General features: G+C 45.2%; 2 protein-coding genes across 6 annotated transcripts; one reads left to right on the forward strand and one right to left on the reverse strand.

Moving 5' to 3' along the window:
• Positions 1–1,271: 1,271 nt before the first annotated feature.
• LOC124869736 lies at positions 1,272–13,376 on the reverse strand. Of its 4 annotated transcripts, XM_047367818.1 has the most exons (6): positions 12,912–13,376; positions 12,286–12,348; positions 11,885–12,060; positions 2,058–2,366; positions 1,857–1,925; positions 1,272–1,759 (listed from the first exon to the last, which is right to left on the reverse strand). In XM_047367818.1, exons 3-6 carry the CDS (start codon positions 11,985–11,987, stop codon positions 1,626–1,628), a joined length of 615 nt encoding a protein of 204 aa, XP_047223774.1. In that variant the 5' UTR covers positions 11,988–12,060; positions 12,286–12,348; positions 12,912–13,376; the 3' UTR covers positions 1,272–1,625. The 4 variants fall into 4 exon arrangements, with proteins under 4 accessions (XP_047223774.1, XP_047223773.1, XP_047223771.1 ...); XM_047367817.1 differs by having other exon boundaries at positions 11,885–12,351; XM_047367815.1 differs by lacking the exons at positions 11,885–12,060; positions 12,286–12,348; positions 12,912–13,376 and adding an exon at positions 2,513–3,295.
• Positions 13,377–14,650: 1,274 nt separating this feature from the next.
• LOC124869734 lies at positions 14,651–23,827 on the forward strand. Of its 2 annotated transcripts, none has more exons than XM_047367809.1 (4): positions 14,651–14,757; positions 19,004–19,733; positions 22,929–23,240; positions 23,341–23,827. In XM_047367809.1, the coding sequence occupies exons 2-4, from the start codon at positions 19,508–19,510 to the stop codon at positions 23,574–23,576; spliced, it is 774 nt and encodes a 257-aa protein (XP_047223765.1). In that variant the 5' UTR covers positions 14,651–14,757; positions 19,004–19,507; the 3' UTR covers positions 23,577–23,827. The 2 variants fall into 2 exon arrangements, with proteins under 2 accessions (XP_047223765.1, XP_047223767.1); XM_047367811.1 differs by lacking the exon at positions 14,651–14,757 and having other exon boundaries at positions 18,893–19,299; positions 19,385–19,733.
• Positions 23,828–24,859: the final 1,032 nt, after the last annotated feature.

Here is a 24,859-nt window from a genome sequence, read left to right on the forward strand (position 1 = left end):
CACCGACACAAACAAGTCATGTTGTTTTGTTCCTCTGAAGACAAAAGCAGGACCAGACGTCCATGTTGCTTCAGCTCCAGTCTCATTATTTCAGTGGCTGATAGTTGAATAAAAAACCTCCTGCAGAGCCGTCAGAGGAGTCTGGACGTCTCAATCAGAGCTGAACTTTGGTTCAGTTCACTTCAAACTGGTTCTGTCTCTGTGGACCTGCTCTCCACTGGTTTCCATCAGACTCACCACACAAAGTATTCAGAGTCACTGCTGACAGCTTCAGTTCTTCAGCTGCTCTCATGTTTAGTGGAGTCCCTCAGGGCTCAGTTCTTGGTTCTGTTATTGACCATTTCAGCCCAGTGTCCCAGCATTGTTCCACTGGTGATTCTGTTCTATGTCTCATTAGAACTAAAGTCAGAACAATCTGGGTTCTCTGCATCCCTGCCTTCCTCCCATTAGGAACCATATTCTTATTTCCTGGAACTAAACCCAGATCAGACTGAAGTCCGTTCTATTGGACCTGATAGTTGTTCTAACAGTGTCACAGTCACACCTTAAACAACCAACAAAAAGCTCTCAGATGGAAACTTGGCAGATGTTTCTAATCAGTAGCTGAACTTCAACCAGCACATTAAGGTTCTTGTTCAGTCCTGCTGTTTACGGCGGCCCACTCATTACACACCTTCATTTAAGGTTCTGTTGAAATCCTACATGTTCTGTCTCTACTTTACATGTCAGACCTCTGAACCCCTCATTCTGGACCTTGACCCCTCAGATCACAGACTCAGCTGTTGGTTAAAGATCCTCGGTTCAGACTTAGAACAAAGAGAACCATGTTTTTACTGTTTTAGCTTCAAGAACGTGGAACAAATTCTCCATCAGCATCAGAACAGCTCAGATAGAGCTGGTTTACAAGACTTTAAACACCTTCATGTTTATATTCTTCATCTATAATTATAAATTGGTTTTCAGTAAATATGTTTTTATTGAATATGATGGTCTAAACTAGATTATTATGGGATAGAATTGGACTGTTGTCTGAACTGAGTCATTTTCTCAGTAAAAGAGTCTCCATCTTCCTGATTTTATGTTTAAAAACTAAATGAAACAAAAATGTGTATTTGATGAAGGTCTTGTGGGTCCTTGACTCAGACCGGTTCTGTAGAAATTGAGCAGATTGTCCTGAAGCTTCTCAGCATGTTGCTCATCAGCCACAGTGTGAGATGAAATATGTCGGGACAAAGACTCCTGGTTTGATGGACCATTGAAGAACAAACACAAACAGTTTATGTGGTCATTTTGGCCACAAGAAGGTTTAATAATTATTTGTCCATAAAGTTGTGTTACAATGAAAGAAAAATGACCAAACTGATGACAAACAATCAAATATGGAGCAGACAGAAATGATCAGAGAGGATCTAAATCAAACTATAAAGTTATTAGAACACAGATTACAGCCCAGGACAGAAATATTTCCTCATCTGGATGGAAATCCTTACAGAAACTCTGTGAAGCTGCAATAAACAGATTCTCTTCATGATCGACTTCAACGCATCATAAGAAGCTTTAAAACAAACAATCAGTAACAATGAAAGGAGGAAAAGTTGGAGAGAAAACAGTGAGTCAGCAGGTGTTCAGATGGTGGACGGTCCCTTGGTTCTGAGCATCATCAGCAGAGAGAGTCCACAGCAGTACACCAGACTCTTCACTATCAGCACCGTGTAGAGCAGGCAGAGCAGCTTCACCCTGCACTGAGACTGGAAGGACACTGACAGACACACAGAGACACAGAGACCTGAGACATCTAGAAATCCAGGTGATGATGAGCTGAAGATGATCATGTATTTGTCAGCAGGAGATCTTACAGTCAGCTTGCTGCAGAGCTGCCAGGTCTGGTCTCTCTGGAGGACAGGAGGCTGCTGGAGCTGGAAGCTCTGGAACAGAAAAGGAGTCAAATGTTTGGAGTTGCAGTGAGAAATGTCCGTCCTCTGCTCCTCTGCTCTCTTTGACAGCGTCTCCACATGAAGCTGAATCACTGCTGAACACAGTCACCAAGCCTTCATTACCTTGTAGTGTTTGGGCCTCCACTCTGCCTCCCTCATGCTGGACAGAGCAGCTGTATTTAGATGAGCCGTTCTCCTGCCGATCCACCAGTAAGATGGAGGCGGTGCGACCCGACTCTCTGAGCTCCAGCTGCTCTCCCTCAACAGGGGGCAGATCCTCCAGATCACCGTCCTTCTTCTGTCTTTTCCAGGAGATCTGGACCAGAGGAGGAAACATGTCTGAGGCCAGACACAGCAGGGAGCTCTTCCCCTCCAGGTGGGCTCTGGATGCTGCTGGGTACACGCTCACCACGGGCTTCACTACCTTCTCATCTGAAGTTGGACAGCAGCAACAAGCAGCACAGACACACATTGACACAGTCAGCAGCAGCTTCCAGCACTGCACTGCATTCAGTCTGATCCTGGAAACTACATGGACTCTGATCACTAAACTACTCATCAATACAGCACAAAGTTACCTGCAGACACTGGATCCACCTTCACATCAAACACTAACTCATGGCAGCTCCACCAGAGGTTATTATTCTGAAGGAACGCTACTCTTACTGGAGAACATTTCTGGTTCCTCTCCCCACCTCCAGTTACTTCACTGAATGAAGAAAACATGTTTGACCCAGAAATGCAGCAGAACCAGACAAACACCTACAGCTGATGTTAAAGTGAGACTTCTTCTCCACAATCTTCATGGTTCTGATGTTGGTTTCTCTCTGCTGGGCCTGCTGGGCCAGATGGAGGTCAGGTGAACATACAGTAAACAGTAGATATCGTCACTGGAGGACCTTTGACCTGTTCTTGGGGTTAACTGTGGTCCAGTAGGTAGACCAGTCATCTGGAAACCTGAGAGTTGTGGGTTTGATTCCAGCTTCCTCATGTCAATGTGCCCCTGAGCAAGGCACTTAACCCCAGGTTGCTACCGATCTGCGTGTCGCTGAATGAATGTGTGAGTTAGTGAGTGTGACTGGGTGAACGTGGTTCTGGTGTAAAGAGCTTTGAGTGGTCGGTATGAGTAGAACAGTTCTATATAAATTCAGTCCATTTACCATTCTAACATATATATACAGTCATATTTAACACATTAGAATCTGGTTCTGATCAGGCCCGTTTGTCAGATTAGAACCTTTAGAAAATAACAACCTTTCAGCAGGTATTAAACATACTTCTCATTAATCCCACATTTCTGTATTAAATGTTTTTATTGGTCTGATGTAATATTCTGATTTTAAATGCTGTGTTTTCATTGGCTGGAAGCAGAAAATCATCATAATTAACAGAAATAAAGACTTAAAACATCCGTCTGTGTGAAATTAATCTATATAATGTGTTTCACTTAGTGATGGAGTTACTGGAATAAATCAGCTGTTCAATAATATTTTCATTTATTGAATATGACTGGATATTAACTACTGGAAGAACTGGTTTTTAAAAAGCTTCATGTTGTAAAAAATTAGATCAGTTTCTTCTGCCTGAATTTCTTTTCTAATAATGTTATTTATTTTTACTCATTTCTGATTTTATTCTTTAAAATACCAGAATCTACGGAGGCCATAAAGGGACTTTGAAGGGAAAATAAATACATAAAGTTTCATGTTGGCACCAGATACTTTCTACCAATTCATTGTGTGACTCTCAGGATCTTTCAGAGTGTTTCAGGCTGCTGTGTTCATTGAACTGGAAATACGTGACCTAATGGTGCTATATTTCCAGTTTGGGCTGCAGACAAAGACATTGCTGCGTTGCTTGCCAGACGTCACCGTTATGTTGTTTCAGAACCACATTTAAAACTAATCTGAAGCTGGAGAAAGTATTTGGTGCACAGGTGAAATGATCTGCTGCACCAGAACCTTTATTATTTCTTTTCCCTTCAATGTCCCTTAATGAGCTCCGTAAGAATCTACACCTAATTATATATTTTAGTTTTCCATCATTTTCACAAATTAAATCAGATGTTCTGATCCAACAGTTACTCAGAACCTCTGAGCTTCAATCATCTGATCATTAATCATCATAAAATGTCAAATTACATTTTAATGTAGTTTTCTATCATTCATATTTATAAACTAACATATTTAACAACAAAGAATATTAAAATAAAAAATTTTCTCGTTGAAGTTTAGATTTTTTTAAATGAATCAAGTTTATAAAAATCTTGAAATAAAATATGATGAAATTTTTCTATATTTAATTTTTCTGAAGTAATTTTGCTGAAAAGCTGCAGATTTCTGACATTTATCTGATTTAATGAATAAAATAATAAAATGTTTAAAAAGCTCAGTGATAAAATCATATTAATATTTGTTCAAGATAAGCTGGTAAAATATTAAATCTGCATGTCCAACATGTCAATAAAATACTTTTTATTTTTATTTATGTCAGAAATGAAAACGCAGACATTTTATGAATGTTTCACAATTTTTCTCATGTTTGATCTTTTGTTTTATTATTTTTCTGTTTGATTTAATAGAAACAAAGTTTAATAACTTTAACCCACAGCTTTAATAACCTGAGTTGTTTTAATTCATCATAAAATTATTTAACTAAAATTATTTATTTCATGTTATATGATTAAAATCTTTTATTTCTTTCTCTTTTTATTGAATAGCTTTTCTACATATATATATTTCATTAAACTGAAACTTGATTTTTGTTATTTATATGTATAATATATATATTTATATATTTATTATAATGTTAAAATATTTTTTATTCTGAATAATAATAAACAGAAAATCTTTAATGTGAAAACATCCGTCTCATTCAGTCATTAATAAAGATAAAATATTAATAAAAGTCCAAATTAAAACACCATCTTCATCATTTCACAGTAAAATATTTCATGGATCAAACATTTTGACTCTAAATCATATTTTTCAAGGTTTTTATGGAACAAGTTTTCTTTATTTGATGGAAATCAGACAGAAAACCAGGCAGAGAAAAGGAAGCTGTGCAGTAAACGGGCCGGGCTCCGAGTTCTGACCCAGAACCGCTGCATCCAGGCCCAACAGTGTGAGAACCTGGTGCAGCTGCTCTACCCACTGATCCAACCTGCAGCCACACTGAACACGGGTCAGAACCAGGACGCTAAAAGCATTTGATTCATGGCAGGAAAATGTTTCTGTTGCTCGACTCTGAAAACTCAGAAACTTTGGAAGTTTGAACTCATTGAAACATTTTTACATCGTTGCTGATCAGATCACATTTAGGGTTTTATTACCAGGGAAACTTTCCAACCTTTAAAAGTTAAATCTTTGATACATTCAGAGACATTTTTCATCTTTTTCTGTCTAAATTATATTTTCATTTGATGCATTTTCAGCAGATTAAACAGGATTATTAAAATGATCAAATAATAAGTAGTTTGAAATCCTGAAGCAGCAGAAAGTGACTTTAAACACATTTTAACTTCTATAATAAAACAATAAATGTTGTTTCTTACCTGAAACATACAGTCTGGTTCCAGAACCAAAGATGTGGTACCAGAACCCTCCACACAGTGAGAAAGACTGCTACAAAAACCTGTCTGCTGTTTTCTGGTCTTATTATATTCAGTTTTTCACTGTCAGCTACATGAAACACTGAGTTTTAGCAGTTAGTAAATGTATAAAGAATATTTGACAGTAATTAGACGTTTATAAACAATATCAGCAGATATTACAGGGTTAGAGTTACTGAGAGTTTGGTTCCAGAACCAAAGATGTGGTACCAGAACCCTCCACACAGTGAGAAAGACTGCTCCAAAACCCAGTCTGCTGTTGAATGGGTCAGCTGAGGTGAACCGGTCCAAATGATGAAGCAGGACCATATTTCAGCTCCATGATGTGTTTCTCTAATGTTCACATCAACATGACTGTCTCTTCTTCTCTTCTCTTTTAGCCACACTAGCAGCATGGTTCTGATGTTGATGTCAGTCAGTGGGTCGGTCCACTACTTTAGTCCACATGGACTGGATCTGGGAGTTAGTTCAGATCTTCATGTTGTCCTCAGGATCAACTGGAATAAAGTTTGCTGCTTCTTCATGATTGGATGCAGATTTAAAAAGTGTCTGAATGAGAAGAAAACAGTCCTGTAATATGAGCTGATGTTCAGGAGATCATACCTGAACTGTCTTGGAGACGTTGCTCTGAGCTCCTGTCTGGATCCTTGGCAGAAACATCAGAAATGTGCTCTGAAGATCCAAAGCAGGTCTGAAGGAAGCTCTGCAGACATCATGTATGAAAGCTCTCATCTCTCCCAGTGTGTCTCCTTGTTTGTTGGGATGTTGTCTTGCTGAAAGTCTTCAGTGTGTTCAGTCTGAGCTGCAGCTGCTGAAATCTCCTGTGATCATGAATGCTGCATGGTGGTCTGTGGTTTCCTGGATGCTGATGGTGTCATGAAGCAGAGTGAGAGCTGCGTCTGAGTTGGGAATGGAAACACATCAGGAGAACAGAGCTGGACTCACAGGAAGGAGAAGGAGCAACACTTGGTCATCAATATTGTCCCATCTGGAGACTGATGTTTGGAGTAGATGGAGAGTGTCTGTAGGTGGAGGTCAGAGGTGGACATGTTGGAGGACAGAGGTGGACATGTTGGAGGACAGTGGGGAACATATTGGAGGATGGAAGTGGAGGTGTTGGAGGACAGAGGTGGAGGTGTTGGAAGACAGAGGTGGATTGTTGGAGGACAGAGGTGGAGGTGTTGGAGGACAGAGGTGGATTGTTGGAGGTCAGAGGTGGAAGTTTTGGAGGACAGAGGTGGAGGTGTTGGAAGACAGAGGTGGATTGTTGGAGGACAGTGGTGGACATGTTGGAGGTCAGAGGTGGACATGTTGGAGGACAGAGGTGGACATGTTGCAGGTCAGAGGTGGAAGTTTTGGAGGACAGAAGTGGACATGTTGCAGGTCAGAGGTGGAGGTTTTGGAGGACAGAGGTGGAGGTGTTGGAGGTCAGAGGTGGACATGTAGGAGGTCAGAGGTGGAAGTTTTGGAGGACAGAGGTGGACGTGTTGGAGGACAGAGGTGGAGGTGTTGGAGGACAGTGGTGGACATGTTGGAGGTCAGAGGTGGAAGTTTTGGTGGACAGAGGTGGAGGTGTTGGAGGTCAGAGGTGGACATGTTGGAGGTCAGAGGTGGACATGTTGGAGGTCAGAGGTGGACATGTTGGAGGACAGAGGTGGACATGTTGGAGGAAAGAGGTGGACATGTTGCAGGTCAGAGGTGGAAGTTTTGGAGGACAGAGGTGGAGGTGTTGGAGGTCAGAGGTGGAAGTGTTGGAGGACAGAGGTGGAAGTTTTGGAGGACAGAGGTGGAGGTGTTGGAGGTCAGAGGTGGACATGATGGAGGACGGAGGCGGACATGATGGAGGACGGAGGTGGAGGTGTTGGAGGACAAAGGTGGACATGTTGGAGGATGGAGGTGGACATGATGGAGGACGGAGGCGGACATGATGGAGGATGGAGGCGGACATGATGGAGGACGGAGGTGGAGGTGTTGGCGGTCAGAGGTGGACATGATGGAGGACGGAGGTGGAGGTGTTGGAGGACAAAGGTGGACATGATGGAGGACGGAGGCGGACATGATGGAGGACGGAGGTGGAGGTGTTGGAGGACAAAGGTGGACATGATGGAGGACGGAGGTGGAGGTGTTGGAGGACAGAGGTGGACATGATGGAGGACGGAGGCGGACATGATGGAGGACGGAGGTGGAGGTGTTGGAGGACAAAGGTGGACATGTTGGAGGATGGAGGTGGACATGATGGAGGACGGAGGCGGACATGATGGAGGACGGAGGTGGAGGTGTTGGACGACAGAGGTGGACATGATGGAGGACGGAGGCGGACATGATGGAGGACGGAGGTGGAGGTGTTGGAGGACAAAGGTGGACATGTTGGAGGATGGAGGTGGACATGATGGAGGATGGAGGCGGACATGATGGAGGACGGAGGTGGAGGTGTTGGAGGACAGAGGTGGACATGTTGGAGGACAGAGGTGGACATGTTGGAGGACAGAGGTGGACATGTTGGAGAATGGAGGTGGACATGATGGAGGACGGAGGCGGACATGATGGAGGACGGAGGTGGAGGTGTTGGAGGACAGAGGTGGAGGTGTTGGAGGACAAAGGTGGACATGTTGGAGGACAGAGGTGGACATGTTGGAGGATGGAGGTGGACATGTTGGAGGATGGAGGTGGACATGATGGAGGATGGAGGCGGACATGATGGAGGACGGAGGTGGAGGTGTTGGCGGTCAGAGGTGGACATGTTGGAGGACAGAGGTGGACATGTTGGAGGACAGAGGTGGACATGTTGGAGGATGGAGGTGGACATGATGGAGGATGGAGGCGGACATGATGGAGGACGGAGGTGGAGGTGTTGGAGGACAGAGGTGGAGGTGTTGGAGGACAAAGGTGGACATGTTGGAGGACAGAGGTGGACATGTTGGAGGACAGAGGTGGACATGTTGGAGGATGGAGGTGGACATGTTGGAGGATGGAGGTGGACATGTTGGAGGATGGAGGTGGACATGTTGGAGGATGGAGGTGGACATGATGGAGGATGGAGGCGGACATGATGGAGGACGGAGGTGGAGGTGTTGGAGGATGGAGGTGGACATGGTGGAGGACGGAGGCGGACATGATGGAGGACGGAGGTGGAGGTGTTGGCGGTCAGAGGTGGACATGTTGGAGGACAGAGGTGGACATGTTGGAGGAAGGAGGTGAACATGTTGGAGGATGGAGGTGGACATGATGGAGGACGGAGGCGGACATGATGGAGGACGGAGGTGGAGGTGTTGGAGGACAGAGGTGGACATGTTGGAGGATGGAGGTGGACATGATGGAGGACGGAGGCGGACATGATGGAGGACGGAGGTGGAGGTGTTGGAGGACAGAGGTGGACATGTTGGAGGACAGAGGTGAACATGTTGGAGGACAGAGGTGGACATGTTGGAGGACAGAGGTGGACATGTTGGAGGATGGAGGTGGACATGATGGAGGAGGCGGACATGATGGAGGACGGAGGTGGAGGTGTTGGCGGTCAGAGGTGGACATGTTGGAGGACAGAGGTGGACATGTTGGAGGAAGGAGGTGAACATGTTGGAGGATGGAGGTGGACATGATGGAGGACGGAGGCGGACATGATGGAGGACGGAGGTGGAGGTGTTGGAGGACAGAGGTGGACATGTTGGAGGATGGAGGTGGACATGATGGAGGACGGAGGCGGACATGATGGAGGACGGAGGTGGAGGTGTTGGAGGACAGAGGTGGACATGATGGAGGACGGAGGCGGACATGATGGAGGACGGAGGTGGAGGTGTTGGAGGACAAAGGTGGACATGTTGGAGGATGGAGGTGGACATGATGGAGGACGGAGGCGGACATGATGGAGGACGGAGGTGGAGGTGTTGGAGGACAGAGGTGGACATGATGGAGGACGGAGGCGGACATGATGGAGGACGGAGGTGGAGGTGTTGGAGGACAAAGGTGGACATGTTGGAGGATGGAGGTGGACATGATGGAGGACGGAGGCGGACATGATGGAGGACGGAGGTGAAGGTGTTGGAGGACAGAGGTGGACATGTTGGAGGACAGAGGTGGACATGTTGGAGGACAGAGGTGGACATGTTGGAGGATGGAGGTGGACATGATGGAGGACGGAGGCGGACATGATGGAGGACGGAGGTGGAGGTGTTGGAGGACAGAGGTGGAGGTGTTGGAGGACAAAGGTGGACATGTTGGAGGACAGAGGTGGACATGTTGGAGGATGGAGGTGGACATGTTGGAGGATGGAGGTGGACATGATGGAGGATGGAGGCGGACATGATGGAGGACGGAGGTGGAGGTGTTGGCGGTCAGAGGTGGACATGTTGGAGGACAGAGGTGGACATGTTGGAGGACAGAGGCGGACATGATGGAGGACGGAGGTGGAGGTGTTGGAGGACAAAGGTGGACATGTTGGAGGATGGAGGTGGACATGATGGAGGACGGAGGCGGACATGATGGAGGACGGAGGTGAAGGTGTTGGAGGACAAAGGTGGACATGTTGGAGGATGGAGGTGGACATGATGGAGGACGGAGGCGGACATGATGGAGGACGGAGGTGGAGGTGTTGGAGGACAAAGGTGGACATGTTGGAGGATGGAGGTGGACATGATGGAGGACGGAGGCGGACATGATGGAGGACGGAGGTGAAGGTGTTGGAGGACAGAGGTGGACATGTTGGAGGACAGAGGTGGACATGTTGGAGGACAGAGGTGGACATGTTGGAGGATGGAGGTGGACATGATGGAGGACGGAGGCGGACATGATGGAGGACGGAGGTGGAGGTGTTGGAGGACAGAGGTGGAGGTGTTGGAGGACAAAGGTGGACATGTTGGAGGACAGAGGTGGACATGTTGGAGGATGGAGGTGGACATGTTGGAGGATGGAGGTGGACATGATGGAGGATGGAGGCGGACATGATGGAGGACGGAGGTGGAGGTGTTGGACGACAGAGGTGGAAGTGTTGGAGGACAAAGGTGGACATGTTGGAGGACAGAGGTGGACATGTTGGAGGACAGAGGTGGACATGTTGGAGGATGGAGGTGGACATGTTGGAGGATGGAGGTGGACATGTTGGAGGATGGAGGTGGACATGTTGGAGGATGGAGGTGGACATGATGGAGGATGGAGGCGGACATGATGGAGGACGGAGGTGGAGGTGTTGGAGGACAGAGGTGGAGGTGTTGGAGGACAGAGGTGGACATGTTGGAGGTGGATGTGTCTTATTTTCCAGTCTGGCCTGTTTTAAACTAACAGTTAAAAAATCATTTTATACAGAAAAACACTTTTAATGTGTATTAGTATTGATTTAATAAAAATTAAAATCCAAGCAATCAGTCAAACATATTGAGTTTTATAAATTATTGGATTCTTTTGCACAAATTACTTTCTTTCTTTATGAATCTTAAAAAATTACACATTTAGTTTTATTTCCATTCTTTAATTATTAATCACTGATAAATGTCAGGGTTTGAGAAACTTTGTCTTTGTTGCCTGCTGCTTACTCTGCTTCTACCCTAGATGGCGCTAAGAGCATTGTTGTGAGTGGTGACAGGTGTGCCCTGTTACCTCATTAAGGAGAAGAACATAAAGAGAGGTCGCTGCCAGTACTTCATTGCTTGTGTGTTAGCCTATGTGATAAACCCGAGCCTCCTGACCAAGTGATACTCTTAGTGACGTCATAATGAGGCTTTTTGAATCATAGAATCATTTTGAACCATTGTGTCATAAAGTGGTTCACTACCCAAAGGTTCATTCAGTTCCCTTGGATTACATCTACTGGCAGTTGTGATTGTTGCACCAAATTAAACCCTGCGAATGTGATGCACCTCTTGCATGATACCATAACTATAACACTACTGCATAGTTTAGGCTATAGGCTTTCTAATAAACACTTTGAATGTACATTAATTACCTTATTAGGTGGCACCAAATTGAAATATTCCTACACTTGGGAACGCTTCCTAGATGTTTGCTCCATGACAGAATAATCCACCAAAACTCCGAATATCCAAAAACGAGATCTGTTCATAACGTATAATAAAGGTAGAGCGGGGATGTGAAGCGGGGCTTGAGAGCATCTCAAAGACACTGAATCACACCAGATATTTGAAACTCCGCCATTCAACTCCAAGCAGTCAGCTGACTCGGTCTGAATGAAGCAGTGAAGTGGTTCACACGTGATCTGTGACGTCACATGAAGCAAGCTCTGGCCCACTGCTTCACCATAACTATCCTGTCGAGTTTGAAGCGTTGTTTGAAGCCTCTGTGTTAGAGTAACAATACTAGATACTCTTGTTTTTCTTGAAGTACTAGTACTTACCTTCGTTGTCTTCCCTCCTAGATTCCTGCCTGACTCTCAAGTCTGTTCCCAGCTGCTCCTGGCCACAGACTCCTATGCTGAGATCCCTCAGACAAGAACCCATCTGGCAGCTCCGTGGCTTCTCTCATGTTCCTGGATCTAGACTCCAAGCGGACCCTGCTCACCCTCACCGCCATCTGGGAAAGATCCAAGGACGACTAAGAACTTGGTTCCTCACAAACGCAGCAAACACAGATACCTCTGAACCTCATACTGACCTCAAGGCCAACCTTACTTGGATCAGCAGATAAGGATCACCACTCTCAAGCCTTACATCTCTCCCCCTGGAGATTCTTCCACAACCCACCTCTAAGCAATTCACATCATTCTTCTTCAGTATTCATTCCTAGTCACTAACTCACCTGTCATCCTTCCATGCAGTCCTACCACGGACGGTTCCGGATTCCAGTCCTTTCCACTTCACCCTGCTAAAATAGAATCTATTAAAACTTATTCTGAGTCTCCCTGAGTGAGTTCCTGCATGTGTGTGAAAGCCGTGTCCAAAACAATGACAATAAAACTGTTTATTTTTATTGTTTATAAAACTTCATGTTCTACTTTATTGCGTCTTTATTGTGAGTAAAGGCGACTGCGGCTCAGTAGGTAGATCAGTCCTGCTGCAACCTGAGAGTTGTGGGTTAGATTCCAGCTTCCAATTACATTATTTTCCATGAACTCTAAATACTGAATTGTTCCTCTAAAGGGGAAGTCGGCCTAAAAGGTTTCAGAACCAGAGGTCCAAGTAGAAGATAGCTGGTCGGATCAGGCACTTCAAGCTTCTGGAGATCTGCTCAGATATCAACCACAAACATCTTCTAAGCAAAGCAGCCATGAACATTTACTCAGTTTTAACTGTAAAACTTGACATTAAAACATAAATGTCTCTGGTTCAGACCCAGAACCATTCAATCTAAAATGATTCTGAACAATGCAGGAGACCAAACACAGAATAATCAGAACATCTGTTAAAGAAATGTTATTTACTGACTTATCTGATGTCCAGATGTTTGATCCAATAGCTCATGTTCTGGTTTGAGATTTGGTCTTGCAGTGGTGTGTCTGCACGTCTCTGGTTTCCCCCATGTATGCAGACTGGGTCGAGGCGGGGAGCACCAGCACCTGGCTGAGCCTGGGTGGGGAGATCAGGAAGCCTCCTGCTGGGAATAACGACCCCCCTGAAGCTGTTGTTCAGGGTTACAACTTCTGCAGAACCTGAACTCTGACCAACCTGGAAGCTGCTACAACATTATAATGAAGACAAGAAGGCAGTTCTCCTTGTTCAACCTTCTACTGACTTCTCATGGAGGGAAGAACATCACACATCTGATACTTTTACTAACTCAGACTTTCACATGGAATAAAGTAAAATAATCTGCTGGAATCTGATAAACATCAAGATCTGCTGGAAGTGTTTTCATGAAGAGCTCGTTAACATTAGGAAGAACTGATGGACTTTATTCCTGCAGCTCTTGGATGCATTAAAATATGTTTGATATTTAGAAATTGTCAGGTGGATTTCCTCCTTCTTTTATGACCAAAATAAATAAAATCTGTAAAGAAAAATAAGGGAAAGAATGAAGAATCTTCCTGAGCTCAGTGTGTCTCTGAGATGGAGGTGAAATCAGTGAACCTGGGCTGTGGTTTACTGCTCTCTTTCTGTCACAAACACTGTTTGACATCAGTTCATCTGGAGGTTTTTGTTCAGGCTGCAGGGATCATTTCTCACTGTGGTTCCAGACTTCAAGCAGCCGCAGTAGTAGGAGGCTGAATGACTGGGTTTAACTTTACTTATCTTCAGTTTACAGTCGTTCTGATTTCTCTCAGCTGAGAAATCATTTTCCTGAGGATGATTGAAAGGTTTTTCTGCGCTACCACCAGTCAAGATATAAAGAATCGCATTGAATGTTTCTGATTCTTTCTTCTGGTACCAGGTTACATAACCACCACAATGATCCATTCCTCCACAGCTGAAGGAGACGCTCTGACCTTCTCTCCTGGTCAGAGTTAAATCATCCTGACTCAGCTGTGTTGCCATGGCAGCCAGCGCTGTAGAGACACAGACAGACAGGTGAAGGTCAGTGGGACAGTGTTTGTTCCAGGTGTTGGCTCCTGATTGGCTGGAAACACTCACCTGAACACAGACAGCACAGAGCAGCAGCTGGGAGGAAAAGCATTTTGTGCAGTGGTGTTTCCTCTGGTGAACCTGGGGAGAAGTGGAGCTCTGATGCAGCTGAGGCCAAACAAGGACGAGCTGTGAGATCAGACGAGGGCCACGTGGTTTCTAACGGCTCCTCAAAGCTCCCATCAGCCCCTGCTGCCCACAGATAAGACTGCTGCTGCTGATTGACAGCTCAGCTCAAGATGCTGGATGGTTTCATGTTTAAATCTAGTAAAATAGTTTAAAACTCATCAGCATCATTTTCTTAACAGAGTTTAACTCCATGGGTCCAGGCATTGTTCAGTAGATGGAGCTTCAATCCACAGAAACCATCAGATGTTCTCCATGAAGGTTTCTCCAAACATTCTTAACAGTTCTGATGTTTTAGGGGCTTAAAGCCTGATTTCTAAAGAAGTCTTTACTGGTTCCTTCTAGAAGGAGATCAGAGGAAACATCCCGAGTAACGGACCAGGATGTCTGGGTCAAACATCACAGGTTCTGGAGACAATCATCATATTTATGAGCTCTTGGATCTATTTGTTCTTACAGACCAGCCGGAACAACATGTCAGCAACCAGGAGGAGGTTCTCACTGATCCAAAGATCTGTAAGCAGCAGAGGAGCTCCAGTCTAGACCAGGAGGAACCAGAACCTTTACAGATACACCTGTTAAAGAGGTAACCAGAACTCAATGAGCTTTGTTCTGTAGAACAGAACCAGGTTAACTACACTGCTCAAAAAAATAAAGGGAAGACTTAAACAACACAATATAACTCCAAGTAAATCAAACTGTCCACTTAGGAAGCAACACTGAATATAATAAGACCAGAAAACAGTACTCCTCTGTCCTCCAACACCTTCACTTCTGACCTCCACATCTGTACTCCAACACCTCCACCTCTGTCCTCCAACAATCCACCCCTGTCCTCCAACACCTCCACCTCTGTCCTCCAACACCTCCAACTCTGTCCTCCAACACCTCCAACTCTGTCCTCCAACACCTCCAACTCTGTCCTCCAACACCTTCACTTCTGTCCTCCAACACCTCCACATCTGTACTCCAACACCTCCACCTCTGTCCTCCAACAATCCACCTCTGTCCTCCAACACCTCCACCTCTGTCCTCCAACACCTCCATCTCTGTCCTCCAACACCTCCACCTCTGTCCTCCAACACCTTCACTTCTGTCCTCCAACACCTCCACATCTGTCCTCCAACACCTCCACCTCTGTCCTCCAACACCTCCACCTCTGTCCTCCAACAATCCACCTCTGTCCTCCAACACCTCCAACTCTGTCCTCCAACACCTCCACTTCCATCCTCCAACATGTCCACCGCTGTCCTCCAACATGTCCAACACTGTACTCCAACATGTCCACCACTGTCCTCCAACACCTCCACTTCCATCCTCCAACATGTCCACCTCTGTCCTCCAACACCTTCACTTCTGACCTCCACATCTGTACTCCAACACCTCCACCTCTGTCCTCCAACAATCCACCCCTGTCCTCCAACACCTCCACCTCTGTCCTCCAACACCTCCAACTCTGTCCTCCAACACCTCCAACTCTGTCCTCCAACACCTCCAACTCTGTCCTCCAACACCTTCACTTCTGTCCTCCAACACCTCCACATCTGTACTCCAACACCTCCACCTCTGTCCTCCAACAATCCACCTCTGTCCTCCAACACCTCCACCTCTGTCCTCCAACACCTCCACCTCTGTCCTCCAACACCTCCACCTCTGTCCTCCAACACCTTCACTTCTGTCCTCCAACACCTCCACATCTGTACTCCAACACCTCCACCTCTGTCCTCCAACACCTCCACCTCTGTCCTCCAACAATCCACCTCTGTCCTCCAACACCTCCAACTCTGTCCTCCAACACCTCCACTTCCATCCTCCAACATGTCCACCGCTGTCCTCCAACATGTCCAACACTGTACTCCAACATGTCCACCACTGTCCTCCAACACCTCCACTTCCATCCTCCAACATGTCCACCTCTGTCCTCCAACACCTCCACTTCCATCCTCCAACATGTCCACCACTGTCCTCCAACACCTCCAACTCTGTCCTCCAACACCTCCAACTCTGTCCTCCAACACCTTCACTTCTGTCCTCCAACACCTCCACATCTGTACTCCAACACCTCCACCTCTGTCCTCCAACAATCCACCTCTGTCCTCCAACACCTCCACCTCTGTCCTCCAACACCTCCACCTCTGTCCTCCAACACCTCCACCTCTGTCCTCCAACACCTTCACTTCTGTCCTCCAACACCTCCACATCTGTACTCCAACACCTCCACCTCTGTCCTCCAACACCTCCACCTCTGTCCTCCAACAATCCACCTCTGTCCTCCAACACCTCCAACTCTGTCCTCCAACACCTCCACTTCCATCCTCCAACATGTCCACCGCTGTCCTCCAACATGTCCACCACTGTCCTCCAACACCTCCACTTCCATCCTCCAACATGTCCACCGCTGTCCTCCAACACCTCCACCTCTGTCCTCCAACACCTCCACCTCTGTCCTCCAACACCTCCACCTCTGTCCTCCAACACCTTCACTTCTGTCCTCCAACACCTCCACCTCTGTCCTCCAACACCTCCATCTCTGTCCTCCAACACCTCCACCTCTGTCCTCCAACACCTTCACTTCTGTCCTCCAACACCTCCACATCTGTACTCCAACACCTCCACCTCTGTCCTCCAACACCTCCACCTCTGTCCTCCAACAATCCACCTCTGTCCTCCAACACCTCCAACTCTGTCCTCCAACACCTCCACTTCCATCCTCCAACATGTCCACCGCTGTCCTCCAACATGTCCAACACTGTACTCCAACATGTCCACCACTGTCCTCCAACACCTCCACTTCCATCCTCCAACATGTCCACCTCTGTCCTCCAACACCTTCACTTCTGACCTCCACATCTGTACTCCAACACCTCCACCTCTGTCCTCCAACAATCCACCCCTGTCCTCCAACACCTCCACCTCTGTCCTCCAACACCTCCAACTCTGTCCTCCAACACCTCCAACTCTGTCCTCCAACACCTCCAACTCTGTCCTCCAACACCTTCACTTCTGTCCTCCAACACCTCCACATCTGTACTCCAACACCTCCACCTCTGTCCTCCAACAATCCACCTCTGTCCTCCAACACCTCCACCTCTGTCCTCCAACACCTCCATCTCTGTCCTCCAACACCTCCACCTCTGTCCTCCAACACCTTCACTTCTGTCCTCCAACACCTCCACATCTGTACTCCAACACCTCCACCTCTGTCCTCCAACACCTCCACCTCTGTCCTCCAACAATCCACCTCTGTCCTCCAACACCTCCAACTCTGTCCTCCAACACCTCCACTTCCATCCTCCAACATGTCCACCGCTGTCCTCCAACATGTCCAACACTGTACTCCAACATGTCCACCACTGTCCTCCAACACCTCCACTTCCATCCTCCAACATGTCCACCTCTGTCCTCCAACACCTCCACTTCCATCCTCCAACATGTCCACCACTGTCCTCCAACACCTCCAACTCTGTCCTCCAACACCTCCAACTCTGTCCTCCAACACCTTCACTTCTGTCCTCCAACACCTCCACATCTGTACTCCAACACCTCCACCTCTGTCCTCCAACAATCCACCTCTGTCCTCCAACACCTCCACCTCTGTCCTCCAACACCTCCACCTCTGTCCTCCAACACCTCCACCTCTGTCCTCCAACACCTCCACTTCTGTCCTCCAACACCTCCACCTCTGTCCTCCAACACCTCCACCTCTGTCCTCCAACACCTCCACCTCTGTCCTCCAACAATCCACCTCTGTCCTCCAACACCTCCAACTCTGTCCTCCAACACCTCCACTTCCATCCTCCAACATGTCCACCGCTGTCCTCCAACATGTCCACCACTGTCCTCCAACACCTCCACTTCCATCCTCCAACATGTCCACCGCTGTCCTCCAACACCTCCACCTCTGTCCTCCAACACCTCCACCTCTGTCCTCCAACACCTCCACCTCTGTCCTCCAACACCTTCACTTCTGTCCTCCAACACCTCCACATCTGTACTCCAACACCTCCACCTCTGTCCTCCAACACCTCCACCTCTGTCCTCCAACAATCCACCTCTGTCCTCCAACACCTCCAACTCTGTCCTCCAACACCTCCACTTCCATCCTCCAACATGTCCACCGCTGTCCTCCAACACCTCCACCTCTGTCCTCCAACATGTTCACCACTGTCCTCCAACATGTCCACCACTGTCCTCCAACATGTCCACCTCTGTCCTCCAACACCTCCACTTCCATCCTCCAACATGTTCACCACTGTCCTCCAACATGTTCACCTCTGTCCTCCAACATGTCCACCACTGTCCTCCAACATGTCCACCACTGTCCTCCAACATGTCCACCTCTGTCCTCCAACACCTCCACTTCCATCCTCCAACATGTCCACCACTGTCCTCAAACATGTCCACCGCTGTCCTCCAACACCTCCACCTCTGTCCTCCAACATGTCCACCACTGTCCTCCAACATGTCCACCTCTGTCCTCCAACACCTCCACTTCCATCCTCCAACATGTTCACCACTGTCCTCCAACATGTTCACCTCTGTCCTCCAACATGTCCACCACTGTCCTCCAACATGTCCACCACTGTCCTCCAACATGTCCACCTCTGTCCTCCAACACCTCCACTTCCATCCTTCAACATGTCCACCACTGTCCTCCAACATGTCCACCTCTGTCCTCCAACACCTCCACCTCTGACCTCCACCTACAGACACTCTCCATCTACTCCAAACATCAGTCTCCAGATGGGACAATATTGATGACCAAGTGTTGCTCCTTCTCCTTCCTGTGAGTCCAGCTTTGTTCTCCTGATGTGTTTCCATTCCCAACTCAGACGCAGCTCTCACTCTGCTTCATGACACCATCAGCATCCAGGAAACCACAGACCACCATGCAGCATTCATGATCACAGGAGATTTCAGCAGCTGCAGCTCAGACTGAACACACTGAAGACTTTCAGCAAGACAACATCCCAACAAACAAGGAGACACACTGGGAGAGATGAGAGCTTTCATACATGATGTCTGCAGAGCTTCCTTCAGACCTGCTTTGGATCTTCAGAGCACATTTCTGATGTTTCTGCCAAGGATCCAGACAGGAGCTCAGAGCAACGTCTCCAAGACAGTTCAGGTATGATCTCCTGAACATCAGCTCATATTACAGGACTGTTTTCTTCTCATTCAGACACTTTTTAAATCTGCATCCAATCATGAAGAAGCAGCAAACTTTATTCCAGTTGATCCTGAGGACAACATGAAGATCTGAACTAACTCCCAGATCCAGTCCATGTGGACTAAAGTAGTGGACCGACCCACTGACTGACATCAACATCAGAACCATGCTGCTAGTGTGGCTAAAAGAGAAGAGAAGAAGAGACAGTCATGTTGATGTGAACATTAGAGAAACACATCATGGAGCTGAAATATGGTCCTGCTTCATCATTTGGACCGGTTCACCTCAGCTGACCCATTCAACAGCAGACTGGGTTTTGGAGCAGTCTTTCTCACTGTGTGGAGGGTTCTGGTACCACATCTTTGGTTCTGGAACCAGACTGTATGTTTCAGGTAAGAAACAACATTTATTGTTTTATTATAGAAGTTAAAATGTGTTTAAAGTCACTTTCTGCTGCTTCAGGATTTACGGGAACTTTTCTTTCTTTAATATAAAATCTCTGTTAAACTAAACTCAGTTTTCAGCTACTAATCCTGATGCTAAGAGGTTTTAAATTTTAATCTTTTAAAACTGGTCCGATCTGTTAGTTTTAGTGAAAATATAGTGAATATAAAAACTGAGCAACAAATATAAAAGGTTTTATTTTAGATGAAAGTAAAGAAAAACTTTACTTTGTAAAAAAGATATATAGAAAATTAGTCTGCAACACAAATAAAGTATTAATTAGTGAAGTAAGGAAATAAAACAGTCTGATATTTTATTTAACTGTAGATTAATTTAATGACGGTCGATAGTGAGACAGGCACCAACCCCCCCGCCGCCCTGCAGGTAGAAGCGCTTATAAATGATCAATTAAATGGATTAAAAGGAATAAAACTTTGAGGTTCTGTGGGGGTGAGTCCTGGTTCTGTAGTGAACTTTGTTCTGGACTGATGAGTAGTTCAGTGATCAGAGAATATTTGGGTTGAGAAAAATTACCGCCTTCCAGAATTCTTCTGTTTTTAATTTATTTTCACTCTTAGATCATATTTCAGAGCATCAAATAAAGTTTAAATGAGACAAAAATAACCTGAGAAATTACAAAAAACTGTTTGAAATTATTTTATTTATTCAGGGAATAAATCTATCTAAACCAACCTGGTTCTATGTGAAAAAAGTATTTACACCCTAAAAACTGGTTGTTGATCACCATCAGTGATCATGATAACTGGTAAATGAGTGTTTAACATCACTGTGGAGGAACTTTGACCCACTCTGCTCTGCAGAATTGATTTAATTCAGACACATCTGAGGGTTTTCCAGCTGGAACGGCCTGTTTACGGTTATGCTACATCATCTGATTCAGATCTACGTCCAGGCTTTGACTAGACCATGCCTAAATAGTTTTTTTTTTGTAAATTATTTATTATTTAAATATTTTATTTAATCATTTCTTGAGTAATTAAGAGGTGGTCCTGAAGCATAAAGCAGACACAGACCACCACACTACCACCACCGTGTTTGACTGTAGGTATGAGGTTCTGTTTCTGAAATGCTTGTTAGTTTTACACCAGATTTAACGGGACGCACACCTTCCAACAAAGTCCATTTTTGTCTCATCAGTCCACAGAATATTTTGGGGATCATCAAGAAGTTTTTCTTTTAAATGTGAGACAGGCCTTTGTGTTCTTTTGGGTCAGCACTGGTTCTGTCCTTCGAACTCTACGATGGAGGCAATTTTTCCCCAGTCTCTCTTTCTTATTGTTGAATCATGACCTCTGACCTTAACTGGGGCAGTGAGGCCTGCAGAACTTATATGTTGTTCTGGGTTCTTCTGGGAACTCTTTGGAACAAAGATTTCTCTTTGGGCTGGAAATGATGCTGAAGTTTGACCGAGTTCTTACTGTTAGTGATCTTAGTATTAATGGTGTCCTGGTTCATCTACGGCTCAGTCCTTTTTAAACCGTATTGACTCTGTTAATCTTGTGCAGTCTGTGATGGGTCCCATGCCTGAACATGGACACAGTTGATCTGGTTTCATCTCATGGTTTACCTGTTTGTAACCTGGTGATTAGTGATCCAGTGTTTTTGGACCACATGCCTGTTTTATTTGAGATGAACCTGTCCTGCATTAAAGCTAAACTCGGTTCTGTCGTGTTTTTATCTCTTCCACTGCTGGTCAGTTTTCATCTGTTTATAATGAAGTGTGCCATCCCAGAGATGGTGCAATAAACCTGATGATCTCACCTCATGCTTTACCTCCACCTACAAAACAGTTCTGGGTTCTGTGGGTCCATTAAAAATCAGACATCCTAGACCCAAGTCTGAGTCCTGGTTAAATTCTGACACTCAGGCTGCAAGGAGAGAGCTGAGCGCAGATGGAAGACTGATAAATTACAGGTCGGTCCAAATATGAAAGGAGTGCTGGTGTTAAACACCAGTCTGATGTGATTGCATCAGACGTTACAATCCTTGTGTTTTATTTAAAACTATTGATTTTGTTCTAAATGAACCCACACTCAGACTGGACTGAACCTCACCTGCTGTAGGTGAAAAGATTTCCCAGTTTTTCATTGAGAAAGTCACTTCCACCGGGGCCCAGATATCACCTTCTGGTCATGACCCCTCAGTCTCTGTGCCTTGCTCTGCTAGGTCTGACAGCTTTGAACCTGTGACTCTGTTGTCTCTGCAGGAGGTGGTCAGTCAGTTAAAGCCAGCAGGTTCTCCAGATGATGCTGTTCCTTCTTCATTATTTAAAGAGGTTTTCCTCACTGTAGACCTTTGGCCCTTGCAGCTGTCCAGCCTCTGATTAGGAAACCCACTCTTGACCCTCTGTTCTTCCTAATTATAGGTCAATCTCTAAACTGTTGTTTCTTCTGAAAGCCCTTGAGAAGGAAGTCTACAACCAAATAATGTCATTAATGAAAGAGCAGAACATTTTAGAGGTTTTACAGCCTGGTTTTAAATCTTTACACAATACAGAATCAGTCCTTTTAAAGGTTTTTAACGACAGATTAAAGACGGGGGGCATCAGCGGTGCAGCTCTAGACCAGTTTAGCTCAGAGGAGACCGAGCTTTTCCTGCAGCAGCTCCTAGATGATGGAACAACCTTCTCTTGGACATCAGACAGGCCTCTACTCTGTCTGCTTTTAAATCCCTTATTTAAACCCATCTCTTCTCCCTGACCTTTGACACCATCTGAGATGTTAACTTTTAAATCGTTTAAATTGTTTTATTTTAAGTTTTGTTTTTATCTGTTTCCATTTTACTCCATTCTGACTAATTGTTTTATTAATTTTAGGAGCTTTTGATTTAATTATTGCTTTCTTATTGCATCATGTCACTGCTGTTTCATTTACTCTGTGTACAGCAGGCTGGTTCTGAGGGCGTTTAAAGTCCTCTTTAAATAAAGCTGGTATGGTTTAATAAATTTATAATAAATGAAATTATCAGCTTAAAACAACTTTTTGTATTTTCTCAGTTTATCTTTGAAACATTTATGTTTAATTAAACAAAACCAGAACAAATCTGTGAGGGTGTAAATACTTTTTCTCAGCTCTGTAGCTGCTGCTGACTGTATCTGTGCTGCTTGTTGCTGTTTTCTTCAGGTAAATCGGTGAAGAAACCCGAGGTGACTGTGTGCTCGGTGAAAACAGAACCCACCATGGAGGGAAAGACCGCTCTGATGTGTCTGGCCTCAGACATGTTTCCTCCTCTGGTCCAGATCTCCTGGAAAAGGCAGGAGAAGAACAACAAGCAGGAGCAGCTGCCCCCTGCTGAGGAGAAACAGGTGGAGTTCAGCGGGTCAGAACGTTCTGCCATGGTCAGGCTGGTTAATGATGATACTCTCTACAATTATGAATACATCTGTGAAGTTATACATGAGGGCGGCAAAGTGAGGAACCAAACCCTGACCCAAGGTAAGAAAAGCAGAAGATCAGTTCAGCAGTGATTCAGCTTCATAAGAAGACTGGGACATTTCACACCATGATTGACCTGTTGGACTTCTTTTTCTTCTAGAACTTCCAGATCCAACAATCGCATCTCCACCAGGAGCAGTACCTCCACGTTCTGGTCCACCAGCAGGTTCTGTCCCTCCTCAGCTGCCAGTGAAGCTGTCAGTGTCCTTCCAGTCTCAGTGCAGGGTGAAGCTGCTCTGCCTGCTCTACACGGTACTGATAGTGAAGAGTCTGGTGTACTGCTGTGGACTCTCTCTGCTGATGATGCTCAGAACCAAGGGACCGTCCACCATCTGAACACCTGCTGACTCACTGTTTTCTCTCCAACTTTTAGTACCATCACATCTCAGTGATTTATCTCATTCACCACTTTAATCAGTATGAACAAATGTTATTAAAGACAAACTAGAAAATAAATTTGATTTCATTTTGCTGCTTTTTATTCAAATAATTATTTCTTGCTTTTTATTTTTTATACACTGTAAACACAGAGTGTTAAAGGTTCTGTACATTGATTAAAAAGTATTTTAATAAACTCAAAAATATAATTTTTGTGTAAATTTCTAATTTTTACATCAACAATGTTTAAATGGTTTAAATTTAATTAATTGATATATTTTTGATAGAAAGTCTAGCAAACAGTGTTGATATCCAGCAGGTCCAGCTGTTGGTCCTCTGATGGTTTAGTTTGTGTCTGAATCATCTCACAGTGAGAATGTGAGACTCTACGCTGATGACACTGTTGTTTCCACACATCAACAAACAGCAGAACGAGCTGCTTTGAAGCTCCAGCTGCTGAAAATAAACATCAAGAGGTTTGATCAGTCCGGACTGAACGCTGAATGTTGGCTCCATGAGTTCATCAGATACCTGAAGTAGTTTCATCAGCAGGAACTCAGTCAGACAGTGGGATTTACCAGTGGAAAATGAAGAATTAATGATCAGAATCAGCCTTATTGGCCAAGACTGTGTGCACAAACAAGGAATCTGACTCCAGTTTCCAGCGAATGTCGGTTTCCAGACATTAAGAATGAATATATTCACCTTAGAGGTAAAAAAAAAAAAAAAGATAAAAGGAACCGTATGCCGTTGCATGTACAGCCATTTTTTTCATATCAAGTCAAAGAGAAAGGCAAGTTCTAATAGTGCAAATAAGCTTATTTAGTTTCGCAGAGTCGCTGACTACTCGCCGACTTTATTGTGTTCATCAAAGGCAAGGAAAGGCAAGTTTATTTATATAGCACATTTCAGTAGCAAGACAATTCAAAGTGCTGTACATGAAAGAAAGAAAAAGAGACATAATAGGGAAAGTACACTGCAGTGGCATAAAGGTAATTAAATAATAAAAGAGAATAAAAAATCAATAATTAAAAAGATGATAATAAAAAATAATTAAATAAAGAATTTATGATAAAATGATTGATAAGAAATGCAATGAAAGTTGGACTGAAAACATAACCAATAATGTTTAGATGGCACAGTCAAAGGCCACTCTAAACAAATAAGTTTTTTATCTTGATTTAAAGCAACTTAAGGTTTCGGCGCTTTTACAGTTTTCTGGGAGTTTATTCCAGATTAGT

This window comes from Girardinichthys multiradiatus, chromosome 6 (genome assembly GCF_021462225.1).
Source record: "Girardinichthys multiradiatus isolate DD_20200921_A chromosome 6, DD_fGirMul_XY1, whole genome shotgun sequence".
NCBI lineage: Eukaryota > Metazoa > Chordata > Actinopteri > Cyprinodontiformes > Goodeidae > Girardinichthys > Girardinichthys multiradiatus.

What these genes read in the sequence shown, in the direction of transcription:
- LOC124869734 (XM_047367809.1), top strand. Translation starts at nt 19,508, where the DNA reads ATGCTGCTAGTGTGGCTAAAAGAGAAGAGAAGAAGAGACAGTCATGTT. An exon ending in AACCAGACTGTATGTTTCAG is followed by an intron (nt 19,734 to 22,928) that starts GTAAGAAACAAC and finishes TGTTTTCTTCAG; the next exon opens with GTAAATCGGTGAAGAAACCC. An exon ending in GAACCAAACCCTGACCCAAG is followed by an intron (nt 23,241 to 23,340) that starts GTAAGAAAAGCA and finishes TTTTTCTTCTAG; the next exon opens with AACTTCCAGATCCAACAATC.
- LOC124869736 (XM_047367815.1), bottom strand. Translation starts at nt 2,660, where the DNA reads ATGTTTTCTTCATTCAGTGAAGTAACTGGAGGTGGGGAGAGGAACCAG. An exon ending in GGTGGATCCAGTGTCTGCAG is followed by an intron (nt 2,367 to 2,512) that starts GTAACTTTGTGC and finishes GTCCAACTTCAG; the next exon opens with ATGAGAAGGTAGTGAAGCCC. An exon ending in AGCTCTGCAGCAAGCTGACT is followed by an intron (nt 1,760 to 1,856) that starts GTAAGATCTCCT and finishes TGTGTCTGTCAG; the next exon opens with TGTCCTTCCAGTCTCAGTGC.